This window comes from Pogoniulus pusillus, chromosome 22 (genome assembly GCF_015220805.1).
Source record: "Pogoniulus pusillus isolate bPogPus1 chromosome 22, bPogPus1.pri, whole genome shotgun sequence".
NCBI classification, from domain to species: domain Eukaryota; kingdom Metazoa; phylum Chordata; class Aves; order Piciformes; family Lybiidae; genus Pogoniulus; species Pogoniulus pusillus.
The window spans coordinates 10,389,211-10,404,128 of NC_087285.1; the positions used below are offsets into that span (position 1 = coordinate 10,389,211).

The 14,918-nt window shown below is 47.9% G+C and overlaps 1 protein-coding gene across 2 annotated transcripts in view; it reads right to left on the reverse strand.

Annotated features, from left to right (window-relative positions):
• NR3C1 (nuclear receptor subfamily 3 group C member 1) overlaps positions 1-14,918 on the reverse strand; it is an 84,773-nt gene that overhangs the window by 9,588 nt on the left and 60,267 nt on the right. For both annotated transcript variants that reach the window (XM_064161682.1, XM_064161681.1), the window contains exons 5-6: positions 8,782-9,060; positions 3,468-3,612 (exon numbers count right to left, since the gene is read on the reverse strand). In XM_064161682.1, the coding sequence (XP_064017752.1) occupies positions 3,468-3,612; positions 8,782-9,060 (424 nt within the window). The remainder of the gene's footprint in view (positions 1-3,467; positions 3,613-8,781; positions 9,061-14,918) is intronic.

A 14,918-nucleotide genomic window follows, 5' to 3' on the forward strand; every position in this document is an offset into this window, starting at 1 on the left:
ATGAGAACAACTCCATGAATACATTTGGTGAACCCTTCTGCACTCAACAAATGCTGTGAAAAGTATTGGGTTTTTTTGTCCCACAGCAACTCTAGGATGCACCCCCCGAAGCTTAGCTGATGTCTCCACCTAGAATACACACAATGTGATGAACATTATTCATATATATTGGGTTATGTTATGGCACTTTATTTTATTCCTTAAATAAATGACTCACTCATCATAGAATGGCAGCTTGGAAGGGACTCCAAGGATCATCTGCTCCAAAGACAGGAGCACAGACACAAAAATGGAATATTCAATGCATATTCAATTTTCAGGAGAAGCCTGGTCAAATGGCCAGGCTGCCAGCTTAAGACTCAAGAAGATAAGAGTTTAATTCTCTTTCCCTCCACAGGCTGCATTGATGATGCTTGGAAAATCAATGCTGGTGGAATCAATAACAGTAGTAAAGAATGGTGGCAATCAACACTACCATGGCTACAGCTACTTGAGCACCAGGCCAAACAAGTCCTCTGCCTCTGTCTGCAGTCACGGGAAGAGATTTATCAGTGCCAAGGATCTGTGAGCTGGAGATGCAGCTTGACAAACCTCCTAACGGGTTAGACAGGTTCTTTGTGGGCAGCCTACTTGCCTGAAACCTGTTGACATGAACTAGTAGATCTTGCTGTTCTGTGTAAGTAATTAGTAACTGAAGAGGAATAGCAGTGGAGAGGACAAAGGTGTGCAAGAATCGTGCTGCTCAGATGCTTGAGCAGATTACATGAAACTGAAGGAAGTTTTGTTAGTATAGAATGGTTTGGGTTGGAAGGGACCTTAAAGATCATCCAGTTCCAACCCCCTGCCATGGGCAGGGAAACTTTCCTCATAAAAGATTCAACCTTATCCAAATTATTTGGCAGTTATGTCCATTTAAATAACCCAGGCTTGGAGAATCAGGGTATTTTTTGCTTGGAAAAGCCCTCTAATATAAAGAGTTCAATCATCAACTCAACACCACCATGGCCACCAAAACATGTCCCCAAGTGCCACGTCCACACATTTACTGAACAGCTCCAGGGATGGGGACTCACCACCTTCCTGGACAGCCTGCGCCAATGTCTGACCACTCCTGTAACACAGAAATTGTTTCTTGTGTGCAACCTAAACCTGTCCTGGCACAATCTCAGGCCATTTCCTCTCCTTCTATCACCTGGTTATCAGGGAGAAGAGACCAACTCCCACCTCACTGCAGCCTGCTTTCAGGGAGCTGGAGAGAGCAACAACTCTTCAAAGATGGAGTTTGTCCTCCTGAGGCTGAAGGCAGAGAAGGCTTAGATTGGAGATTAGAAGAAACTTCTTCACTAAAAGGGTTCTCAAAAGACTGTAACAGGAAGGTGGCTGAATCCTCACCCCTGGAGGTGCTGCAAAGAGGCAGAGATCACTCTTTCAGGGAAGAAATTTTTCCTACTATCCAACCTAAAGCTTCCTGGTTCAGAAGCTTCTGAGAAGTCAGCAGTGGGTTTCTGTATTTGTCCAGCTGCACTCCAAGATGGCTGCATTTTTACTGGTGAACAGTACACCAAAAGTTACAACCAGAGAGCTTCATGGAGAACCTGCAGCACACTGGAGAAGCAACTGCAGTGTTCTCAGCCTGACAGCTTTACTGAAACCAAAAGACATGCTGATAAACAAGCTCTGTAGCAAAGCAGTGACTAGAATGAATTGGAGAATTAATATTTGGTGTAAAAGAATTATCCTCCAAATTGTTGTTGGTTTTTTTTTTTCAGGAGCAGCAGCACAGCCTCAGCTCTGAAGCTCCATGGCTTTGACCCACTGATAAAACAGCAGGAGCCCTCTGACTGAAAGCAAATTAGATGTTATGCTGCTCATTAGTGACAGCAACAATTATTTCAGTTCTACTACACTGAGACTGCAGAGACAGAGAAACAGAGAACCACAGAATGGTTTGGGTTGAAAAGGAACCTCCATAGGTCACCTAGTCCAACCCTCCTGCAGTCACAGCAGGGAAGTCATAGAATCACAGAATCAACCAGGTTGGGAGAGACCTCCAACATCATCCAGTCCAACCTAGCACCCAGCCCTAGCCAGTCAACTAGACCATGGCACTAAGTGCCTCATCCAGTCTTTTCTTGAACACCTGCAGGGACAGCAACTCCACCACCTCCCTGGGCAGCCCATTCCAATGCCAATCACTCTCTCTGCCAACAACTTCCTCCTAACATCCAGCCTAGACTTCCCCTGGCACAACTTGAGACTGTGTCCCCTTGTTCTATTGGTGGTTGCCTGGGAGAAGATACCAACCCCCACTTGGCTGAAGCCTCCCTTCAGGTAGTTGTAGACAGCAATGAGGTCACCCCTGAGCCTCCTCTTCTCCAGGCTGCACACTCCCAGCTCCCTCAGCCTCTCACTGGATCAGGGTGCTCAGAGGCCTGACCCTGAATATCTCCAGGGACGGAGAGTATCTGAAGAACTGTAATGTATACAGATAGGTCCTCATCTGCCAGGTGCTCCTCACCTTTCTTTGAAGAAGCATAATGATGATGAAGAAAGGATTACAGGTTGCAAAGCCTGAACAATCACTTACTTTGAAAAAGATAAAGGAAATAAATTGACATGGATAAATCGCCTCACATCCTGCGCTCAGTTTGGGCCCCTCACTACAAGAAGGACAATGGGATGCTGGAGCAGGTTCAGAGAAGGGTAACAGAGCTGGTGAAGGGTCTGAAGAACAGGTATGGTGAGGAGCAGCTGAAGGAACTGGAGTTGTTCAGCCTGGAGAAAAGGAGGCTGAGGAGAGACCTCACTGCTCTCTATAACTCCCTGAAAGGAGGTTGCAGTGAGGTAGGAGTTGGTCTCTTCTCCCTAGAATCAGGTGATAGAACAAGAGGAAGTGGCCTCAAGTTGCACCAGGGGAGGTTTAGGTTGGACATGAGGAGCAATTTCTTCCCCTTGAGGGCTGTCAAGCAATGGCTCATGCTGCCTGGGGCCACACTGGAGTCTCCATCCCTGGATGGGTTTCAAAGCCGTGGAGATGTGGTACTGAGGGACACGGATTAGAGGCGAGTTGGCGGTGCTGAGTTAAGGGTTGGACTGGATGACTTTCAAGGTGTTTTCCAAGCAAAACAATTGAAAGATTTAAATAATGAATGGTGCAGGAACAGTCACAATATGGCACATTTTAGTACAAACACCTCCCACAAGCCCTTCCTGATATAAATACATGTAATATCTCAACCACCAGCTTTTCATTTGACTGATTTCAAACCACGAAGCAATCTGCTGAAAGCAAAAAAACAAAAACCAAACCCAACCCCAAACCCCAAGCTGCAAATGCCAGCCTGAGCTGTGATCTCTGCAGGAATTTGCTACCAGTGATTCACCCCTCGCCTGCAAACCCCAGGAGTGCTCCGTGGAGTCTCGTCTCACCCTGTGAAACCCGGGAAGTGACTCAAGTCTTGACTTACTCATTGATAATCAGATCTGGTGCAAAGCACAGGAGGTTTCCGTTGGATTGCTTGTATGATCTCCATCCTAAGGCAAAAGCCATCAGGAACATCCAGGAGTACTGCAGAAGGGTCATTTGGTCATCCAGGTGTAAGTTCCGGAAACCTGGGAAAGCAAAAACGGAGGCATGACAGGGCCCAAATCTCCTCAAACCTGGCACGGGACCATGGTCATCAGCAGCACAACTCCTGCACTACCACCTTCAAACATGCATCCCATCGACACTTCTGCAGCTCTCATCACCACACCTGAAGGAACAACATCGTCTCTGCCATGTTATGAGCGTCTAACTCAGTCAAGGATTCTAGATGAGATCTTTGGTGGAAGAAACAGAGAAACCAGAACAGCAGGAGGTGTCACTGCTGCTGGATGAAAGAAGTGAGCACAGGATCATAGTGTGGCAGAGGCTGGAAGGGACCTCCGGGGATCACTGAGTCCAATGCCCCTGCCAAAGCAGGGTCACTTTGAGAAGGTCACACAGAAACACGTCCAGGTGGGGTTCAAATGTCTCCAGAGATGGAGACTCCACCTCTCTGGGGAACCTACTCCAGTGCTCCAGCACCCTTCAGTTAAAGAAGTTCCTCCTCATGTTTAGATGGAACTTCTCACGTTCAAGTTTGTGCCCCTCGTCCCATCACTGGGCACCACTGAACAAAGACCCATCCTCCTGACACTCACCCTTTCAGCATCGTGAGATTTGCCCCCTCAGTCTGCTCTTCTCCAGACTAAACAGCCCCAAGTCTTTCCATACTTTCTCACAAGAGATGCTGGAAATGTTTCAAGCTAGGCTGGATGAGGCCTTGAGCAACTTGACCTAGTGGAAGGTGCCCCTGCCACAGGCAGGAACTGGATGATCTTTAAGGTCTCTCTGAACCCAAACCACTCTGTGAGTCTACCCTTTGAACACTGACAGCATTAACATCTCATTAATACTAATTTCCTACTTTTATAGATCAGTAAAACCACTGAGCTCTCTTCCCAAACTAACAGCATTGCTCATTTTTGTTGAGAGCTCTCCACTAGACCACCAAGGGTGTAGTGTCAAGTTTTTGTCTTGCTCAACAACTGTACCCTGAACTCACAACAATTCTATTGCACTAGTTACCATCATTAACGACTTCTAATTGTACCAGACCATGTGGCATGAGCAGAGCCAACTAAAGAGTGAAGAAATGAGAGAAATCTGAAAATTGGCCCCTTAAACACCCTTCAAATGTAGGCAGTTAGGATCCTGCCTACTTCCAGCCAAAAAAATACTGTGCAGCTTGAACTCAGGCTTTAATCGTTATCAGATGCTCATGAAATTAAACAAAATCAGCTTGAATTCAGGCTTGCATCATTATTAAATTAGTATTAGTTGTGACAAAAGTTTGAATTCAAGTTGATACTGTTTAATTTTATGAAGCATTTGACATTTAAAAGCTTGTTCCAGTGCTGCTGGAGATATGCAAATAGCATGCAGCATCATAGAATGGTTTGAGTGCGAAGGGACTGCCAAAGGTCACCCAGTCCAACCCCTCTGCAGTCAGCAGGGACATCCTCCACTAGATGGGTTTAAAATATGCCAGGGGAGGTTTAGATGGGACATTAGGAAAAGCTTCTTTACTGAGAGAGTGGTGAGGTATTGGAATGGGCTGCCCAGGGAGGTGGTGAAGTTGCCATCCCTGAAGGTGTTCAAGGAGACTGTAGATGTGGTACTTCAGAGTATGATTTAGTGGTCGTGGTAGTTGGGTTGTGGTTGGACTCGATGATCTTGGAGGTCTTTTCCAACCTTAACAATTGTGTGATTCTGTGATCAGGCTGCTAGGAGCCTTGTCCAGCCTGACCTTGAATATCTGCAGGGATGGGGCCTCAGCTACCTCCCTGGGCAACTTGTTGCAGTGTTCCAGCACCCTCATGGTAAAGAGCTTGTTCCTAACATCCAATCTAAATCTCCTCTGTTTTCAAACCATTGCCCTTTCCCCTGTCACTGAAGGCCTTTGTAAACAGTCCCTCTGCAGCCTTCTTGTGGGCCCCCTTCAGATACTGGAAGGATGCTATTAGGACTCTCTGTCGGGATGTCTAACTGCTCTCCAAAAAGGCTTCTGGCTTTGAGGAGGCAGTAGGAACCACCAGCTACCACTTCTAAAATACCAGGAAAGTGTTTCATAGTTATTTCAAACTTGCTGGGCCAAATCTTGTAATCTTTGCTCAAAGCCTCCTGCAGGAAAAGGCTATTTTGAAATCTCAACTAAAGGGTTTGGCAACCAGAGCTGGGTTACTGCTGGTGTCATCCTCTACAGCCAGTTGTGGTTTATAGACACTAAATACTCTAAGAAGCACCTCAGCAACCCCAAAAAAAGACTAAAAAATGATAGGAAGAATTCCTTTTAGTGCCATTATTAAGGAGAAGATTTGGATTAAGAGCATATGTTCTAACCTGACAGGTCTATCTAATTAGGGAAACTGTTCAGAAGTCAGAAGTGTTTTAGTGTATCTAAATTTACAGTTGAGAATAGCAGATGGTCTCCTGAAGACTTGTCCCAGAAGAAAGTGTCTGATGAGAACTTCTCCTAACACAGCCCTCAGCTACTTCAGCCTAACTCCCCAGTGCAGGAAAGCCCTGACAGAGACAGATCACTCTGTTCACAGGTCGGCTGGGCATGTATTTCACAGAATGGTGGGGACTGGGAGTGACCTCCCAGGGACTGAGTCTCATCCTCTGCCACAGCAGGATCACCCAGGAACATGTCCAGGTCAGTCTTCCAAGTCTTCAGAGAAGGAAACTCACTACCTCTCTGGGCAGCCTGCTCCAGGACTCCAGTACCTTCTCACCAAAGAAATTACTCCTCACAGTGAACTGGAACTTCCTCCATTCCAGTCTGTAGCCACTGGACCTTGTCCTATCGTCTGACACCACTGAAAAGAGTCTGCCACTATCTGCTCAACACCCAACCCTTCAGATATTTGGAAACTTTAACAGGATACCCTCTCAGGCTGCTCTTCTCCAGCCTAAACTGCCCCAGGTCTCTCAGCCTTTCCTTATCATACAGACGTCCCACTCCCTTCACCAACTGGACACTGGCATATCCCTGTCTCTCTTATCCTGGGGTGCCCAAAACTGGACACAGTACTCCAGATGTGGTGTCACCAGGGCAGAGTAGAGGGGCAGGACAAACTCCCTTGTCTTGCTGGCCACACCCTTCTTCATGTACCCCACGAGACCCTTGGCCTTTTTGGCCACAAGGGCACATTGCTGTCCCATGGATAACTCATTGTCCACCAGGACTCCAAGGTCCTTTTCTACAGAGCTGCTTCCCACGAGGTCAATCCCAGCCTGTACTGGTGCCCAGTGCTGTTCCTGCCCAGAGTTCAGCCTTTTTTGAATCCAGGCTTTTTTTCCTGCTGTGAATTTATTTCCTCTGCCTGCAAAAAGCCACGATGACAACTCATAAATGTCATTTTCAGACTCTTTTCCTTTGGCAGATCTGCTCCATGACGTTATTCTTGGCCAACAGAGGCAGCAGGGAGGTGGCTTTTGAAAACAGGTAGCCAACAGTACTGACTAGAGGTGGAAAGGAGAAAACCAGCAGTCTTTGTTCTGTCAGGATCAAACAGATCCTCACCGTGACTTTCATCTCAGGCCTCTCCCCAAAGGCACACCATGACTTATGCCCAAGGCAGGGGTTTGACATCTGTAAGGGAACTGCTGACTGTGGCTTCAGGTGGGAGCTAAAATAGCATCAAGTACTCCCCATTCCCCAGGTGACATCTAGTTTCATCCTCTAACTACAGTGTTCAGAGAAAATGAACACTTTGAAATCCACCCTACAACTGGCTGCTCAAATGCCTTTTGTTGCCAAGGAAGGTTGGATCAGATGACCCTTGAGGTCCCTTCCAACCTCAGCTTCTCTGACTCTAATCCCAGCCAAGAAAAAAACCCTACAGATATGGTGAGCAGTAGTAAAGAAAGAATTGTCCATGAATGCAGACCCAGACAAGCCAGCAGGGCAGCAGCAGCCCAAAAGTCAAGCTCATTGCTAAAAATATTCTAGAAGCAATTCTCTAAGAGGTGGAGTTAGAGAGAATGAAAATAGTTCTTTTGATTAGTTTTGAAAACAAATCTCTGTTTTATTATAAATGTTAAGGCTTGGTGGTTCCAGAATCCCACCTGCTGGGGGTTGGAAATGACCTCTAGAGATCACCCATTCCAGCCTCCCTGCTAAAGCAGGGTCACCTAGGGCAGGTTACACAGGAACATAAAGGCCAGGTGGGTGTGGAATCTCTCCAGAGTAGGAGACTCCACAACCTCTCTAGGCAGCCTGCTCCAGGGCTCCAGCACCCTCACAGCACAGAATTTTCTTCTCCTTTTCAGATGGAAGCTCATGGGTTCCAGTTCAAGCCTGCTGTCCCTTGTCCTGTCTCTGGACACCACTGAAAATGATGATCACAGAACTACAGAACTGCTGAGGTTGTACCAACCACTCACCTTGCGCTCACAATCCAACTGCTACTGGTAAGACACCACCACTAAACCATGTCCCTCAGTACCACAGCCACACATCTTTAAATACTCTCAGAAACAGGGAGTCCACCACCTCCCCAGGCAGCCTATCCCAAAAGGTTCAAGTAGAACGACCTCATCTGTCATTGTAGTAGAGGAAAAGCTGCATCTGTATTTCTCCTGACTTTCACACCCCAGGTGTGAGACACGAGTAAGCCCAGATATTACTAAACCCTCGCCTGTGAAAGGTCTGGAGACCAAGCTGAGGGAACTGGAGTTGTTAAACTGGAGAAAAGGAGGCTGAGGGGAGGCCTTCTGGCTCTCTACAACTCCCTGGAAGGAGGTTACCTTGAGATGGGGGTTGGCCTCTTCTCCCTACTATCAGGTGATAGAAGAAAAGCAAATGGCCTCAAATAGTGCCTGGGGAGGTTTAGGTTGGACATTAGGAAGAACTTCCTTGCTGCAAGAGCAGTCAGGCATTGGAATAGGCTGCCCAGGGAATTTGGTAGCGTCCCCATCCCTGGAGGTGTTCAAGAAACCTGTGGACATGGCAACTGGGGATATGGTTTAGTGGCTACTGTGGTGCTGCACTGACAGCTGACTGGATGATCTTAGAGGGCTTCTCCAACCCAAACAATTCTGTGACTCTCTGAATCCCAGCATCCCAGAACGACAGGTGTTGAGAGGACCTCTGGAGATCACCCAGTCCAATGCCCCTGCCAGAGCAGGATGTGAAAGATCATTTTAAGTTAAAAAGGTTGCAGTGGGTGATGAAAGCATTTGTGCCTTACCTGGTATTGCCTTTGCCCACTTGACCGCAGCCACCACCTGCCGCCCCCCCAGCATGTTGAGGGTGGAGAGGATGCGCCAGCTGGAGTCGGGCAGGGAGCTGTCGTAGCCTGAGTACAGCACCTCGGGCTCGATCACCTCCAGCAGCGAGACCAGCGTGGGGGTCAGCTGGGGCAGGGTGGCAGGAACGATGCTCTTGTTGCCAGGGCTTTCAGACGCGTCCCGCGCCCCCGCGGCGCTCGCCTGCTGGATGCCTTTGATCTTCTTCTTTGTTTTGCGAGCTAGGAAAGTTAGGGTAAAGGCACAGGTGAGATCATGGAAAGCGACCAGGCGGCAACAGAAGCCCAGCAGAGGAAACGCAGTGCTGGACTGCTGGCAGCTGGGGGTCAGGGACCAGAAACTTCAAAGCTTTTCCTCTTGAGTCTGTAAATAATTTTGCTTTACAGATTCACAGATTGCATCTGGTTGGAAGGGACCCTCAAAGGTCACCTTGACCAACCTCCCTGCACTCAGCAGGGACACCTCCATCTAGAGCGGGCTGCCCAGGGCCACGTTGAGACTGACCTTCAATGCAACCTGATCTAGATGCCCCAGTGTTAGCAGGGAAGTTGGACTCTGATCTCCAGAGTCCCTTCCAACCCCTACCATTCTATGATTGCATACTTTCATTAAAATCAGAGTCACAGACTAGTTTGGGGAGGAAAGGACCCTTTGAGGTCATCCAGTCCAACACCCCTGCAGTCAGAAGGGACATCTGCAACTAAAGCTGGTTGCTCTGATGCCCAACCAACCACATCTGCGATGGTTCTAGGCATGAGGCACCTCTCCCACCTCTCTGGGCAACCTGGGCCAGGCTCTCACCACCTCAGTGCCAGACATTTCTTCCTTCTCTCCAGTCTGAATCTCTCCCTTTTAGTTCAAACCAACACTCCTTGTCCTGTCACAACAGGCCCTGCTCAGAAGTCTGTTCCCAGCTTTCTTCTTGGCACATTAAACACTGAAAGGCCACCAGAAAGTCTCCCTGAAGCCTTCTCTTCTCCAGGCTGAACAACTTCAACTCTTTCAGCCTAATACTATATTAAGTATAGAAACCATGGAGAAGAAAGGGGGGGGAGGAAAAACAACCAAAATTCTCTTTAATGGGTAAGAAGTTACTCGATCTCTGAAGCCAGGGAAAACATTTTTTTGGAGAGGCTGGGCAGGAGGAGAATTTTCCCCTGCCAGCTCTCTTGCATGTAAATCATTGCTGCGCAATTAAACCATAAAAACCTTGGCCAAATAAATAAAACATCACAGGGAGATGTTAACTGTAAACTACCAAAAGTTGGAACAAGCCTTTTATTAGCATCTTGTCAATACTGGAGGCTGGGCCTTGGCTCTGGGCTCTGCTGGATTTGGTCCAGAAGTGTTTAACCCAGACCAAAACCAAACCCAGCTCCTTGCCTGGGTCTCATTTAATTAATTGATTTCTCTGCTGGAACTTCTGAGGTAAATCAGTAGTGTATCAAAGCATCCTGTAATGTGGTGTTTCACATTCAGAGGTCCTACTGACTCATTCAGAATCTCTAATCATAGAGTCACAGAACATAGAGGTTGGAAGGGACCTCTGGAGATCAAATCCAACTCCTCTGCCAAATCAGGATCACCTAGGGCAGGTTACACAGGAACATATACAGACAGCTCCAGAGAAGGAGACTCCACAACCTCTCTGGGCAGTCTGTTCCAGTGCTCCAGCACCCACGCAGTAGTTTCTCCTCATGTTGACATGGAACCTCCTGGGCACCAGTTTGTGCCCATTGCCCCTTGTCCTATCACAGGACACCACTGAAAGAGCCTGGCCCCTTCCTGACACCCACCCTTCAGACACTAATGAACTTCAGTAAGATTCTCTCTCGGCCTTCTTTTCTCCAGGCTGAACAGCCACAGGGCTCTCAGCCTTTCCTCACCAGGCAGATGTCCATTCATCAGCCTTGTAGCATGTGTTGGACACTCTCCCTGTCCCTATTGAACTGGGGAGCCCAGAACTGGACCCAGGACTCCATATGTGGCCTCACCAGGGCAGAGCAGAGAGGGAAGAGAACCTCCTTCAACCTGCTGGCCACACTCTTCTTAATGTACCACAGGAGACCTTGGACTTCTTGGCCAGAAGGGCACATTGCTGGGTCATGGATAACTCATTGTCTAACAGAATCATCAGAAATGCACCGCCTCTGCAGCTTGGCAGCTCATAAAATCCCTCATGCTGACCCTGTTTCTCCCTCTGGTGAGGACAGAGCCTTCAGAAAGTGCTAAAGAGACAAAATCCTTCCTGGGCTTTGTATAAACTGCAGTTTCCCAACGGCCATGGCTGCCAGGACTGTCATGTGGGAACAGTAAATGCCATCTGCAGCTTCCAAAGGGCTTCTTGTTATTCTCTTCTGAATTTTGAAATCATAGTATCACAGAATATTTTGGATTGGAAGTGACCTGTAGAGGTCATCTAGTGCAACCCCACTGCACCACTGCAATCATCGAGGACATCCATAACCACATCAGGTTGCTCAGAGCCCCTTCCAACACACTGAACCTTGCCATGGATGGGGCATCTACCACCTCTCAAACAGCCTGTTCCAGTGTCTCCTAACCCTCAAGATAAAAAAGTTCTTCTTAAATGGTTGCTCTCAAACCTTCCCAACATTCTGGCTTTTTTTTTTTCCAGCCCCATCATCCAAAACAAAGGAGTTAGTTGGACACCTATGCAGATGCCTTCAGCTTAAAGCAGACACCTGGTATGGAGCATTTCCAGCCCAGAGGTTCTAGTAAAATGAGAAACAAAAGAAACCTATCTGATAAGAGAATGGATTATGCAACAATTTTTATGAGGCTGTGCTACCAGACCTGGCTCAGACCTACAGTCATAACTCACCAACACCACAAAGAAAGGTTGAGATAATGGATTTCTTTACCACTTCTTCTCAGCTATAAAATACCACCAGATTTTAAGCCAGCTCCTCAGGGCAAATCACAGAAGATAACCCATGGCAAAAAAAAAAAAGCATATTCTATTAAAAAGAAGCAAACAAAGCCTCCCCCTCGCTGCCAAGCCTGTGCAGTCTGGCACCCAGCAAGGCCGTGCAGGTTCTCTTTTGTACCACACACGTTTCCTGCCCAGGAGGCTGGCAGTCTGTGCATCACAGCAGGTGTCTGGGTTGGAGAAGACCTCTAAGATCATCCAGTCCAACCATCAACCCAACAGCACTATGGCCACTAATGTCCACACAGTCCTTGAACAGCTCCAGGGATGGGGACTCCACCACCTCCCTGGGCAGCCTATTCCAATGCCTGACCACTCTTGCAGCACGGAAATTGCTCCTCAAGTCCAACCTAAATCTACCCTGGCACAATTTCAGGCCATTTGCTCTCATTCTATCACCTGACACTAGGGACAAGAGACCAATTCCCATCTTACTGCAACGTCCTTCCAGGGAGTTACAGTTATAGAGTGCTAGGTCTCTCCTCACCCTCCTCTTCTCCAGACTAGACAACCCCAGTTCCCTCAGCTGCTCCTCACCAGACCTGTTCTCCAGACCTTCCACCAGCTCCATTGCTCTAAGATTTCATACACACACACCCCAAATCAGTTCTTGGACACCAAACAAATTCTCTTCTCTTTGTTAACATTGGGCAAGTCCTACTTGTAAAACTATTTTTCTCTTCTCTTCCCCAAAGCACGTTTCTCATTTTACTCAGCACTGGAGAGGCCATACTTTGAATACTGGGTTCAGTTTTGGGCCCTTGAGGTGCTGGAATGGGTCCAGAGAAAAGCAACAAAGCTGGTGAAGGGTCTCAAGAAGAGGCTGGTGAGGAGCAGCTGAGTGACCTGGATATGTTCAGCCTCGAGAAGAGGAGGTGGTTGCAGAGAGCCAGAAGTTCTCTCCTCATCCTCCATGCTTCACCATCCTGGGAGGTGGTGAAACCTTCCTACCAGCCTCCTGAGGACCAAATGCCAGACAGACACAGAGACCATGCACCTCACCCCTAAAATGGGATTTGCAATGCCACAACCCACTGCAGGTCCACTGCAGGTCCACAGCAGGGCACAGAGGGAGAGAGGAAGAAAGAGAGCCTTGGAAAAACTGCAATGAATACATAAATGAAGAACAGCAGAAAAAACCCCAACCCTATAAACTGCCAAGAGTTTAACTATGAAATGCAGCATGAAAGGCTGAAAAAAATTAGGAGATGATTTTTTACAAGCTTAAAAACTCAACAATAACTCTTTTGTTCAAAGACATCAGAAGGAGAAAGAGTGCCAAGAATGCTGAGGGTCAATTAACGATGGGAGCGGAAATGAGAACTCAAAGAAATGAAGGCACAAAACAGCCTCATTCTACTGAATAAATCTCTGCTACCTGCAGCTTTAGGCTTTTATGTTTCTCCAGTCCCCTGTGTCCAAAAAAACAGGCAACAGAGACACAGACGTGGCAGACAAGGGTGTCAAGAATGGCTAAAGGTATGAATGTACCAGACAGTCTTTCTGGCTTGAAGTCCAGATGGAGACTGGTGACCAGTGGTATCTCTCAGGGTCTGTGCTGGGGCCAGCACTGTTTCATATTGGTTTAGTGCTACAGACAACAGGACCAAGTGCACCATCACCAAATTTGCAGTGACACCATGATGAGTGGTGCTCTTGATACGCTAGAGGGATAGAATGGCATTCAGAAAGGCCTGGACAAGATAGAGAGGTGGGCCCAGGTGAGCCTCATAAGGTTGAACAATAGCAAGTGCAGGGTCCTGCAGCTGGGTCAGATCAGTCCTCATTGTCCATACAGGCTGGGGGATGAGGTGATAGAAAGCAGCCCTGTGGAAAAAGACTTGAGGGTGCTGGTGGAGGAGAAGCTGGACATGAGCCACCAATGGGCACTTGCAGCTCAAAGCCAGTGTCATACTAGGCTACATCAAAAGCAGTAAAGCCAGCAGATGGAGAGAGGTGACTCTGCCCCTCTGATCTGCTCTGGTAAGACCTCGCCTGCAGTGCTGCATCCAGCTCTGGGACCCCCAGCACATGAAGGACATGGAGTGGGTCCAGAGGAGGCCATGCAGATGATCAGGGGGCTCGAGCACGTCCCTTATGGGGCCAGGGTGGGAGAGCTGGGGTTGCTCAGCCTGTTTCACCAGAACTGGACACAGTACTGCAGGTGTGATCTCATGAGAGCATGGAAGAAGCCTCCTGGCAAGTAAGGTCAGGTGAAAGGAGCCTTCGGGGTGAGGTGCAAGGATGTTTTGATCTCCTGCTAGTCATGAAGTGGCTGCTTCTAACCATTGTTTATGTACTGAGGAGCCACCTGATGACTTACAGAAAAGAAACTGCTGCCTAATTTGTATGCAAATTTAACTCTTAAGCAGCAGGCATACCTGAACTGACCCCAAAACTCCGCCCTGCTCAGACCACACCTGGAATATTGTATCTAGTATTGGGCTCCCCAATTCAAGAGAGACAGGGACCTCCTGAGAGGGTCCAACAGGGGCTAGGAGGATGATGAAGGGACTTGAACATCTCCCCTATGAAGAAAGACTGAGAGGGAATCTTACCAATGTCTATAAATATCAGAGGGATAGGTGTGAAGAAGCAGGTGCCAGGCTCTTCTCAGTGGTGTGCAGTGACAGGACAAGGAACAGTGAGTACAAGCTCGAACATAGGAGGTTCCACCTCAACACGAGGAGACATTTCTTTCTGCCCAGAGGTTGTGGAGTCTCCTTCTCTAGAGACTTTCAAGACCCATCTGTCTGTCCTGCCCTAGGTGATACTGCTTTAGCAGGGCAGTGGACTCAGTGATCCTTCAAACCCCTATGGTTCTATGGCAAGATAAAAGGAACAACATCTTATTCTCTCCTGCACTTTATGCTGTCTTTCAGTTTTCCTTTCTCCCAGTCCTTCTGTAGGACCAATTCACCATCTGTTCAGATCTGATAAATCATCCTTTCCATGGGTGTTTTTCACTGCTTTGCTCTACCTCGAGCTCTCCCATTTTTGCACCGCTCGGTTTCTAGCTCCCTTTTCCCTCTCAGTCCCCCCCTCCTCTTCCCAACAACTTATATAACAATATCCACCCTCCACAAAGTCCCTCTTTTCTAGGATTCTCTTTGCCAAACTTCAGGC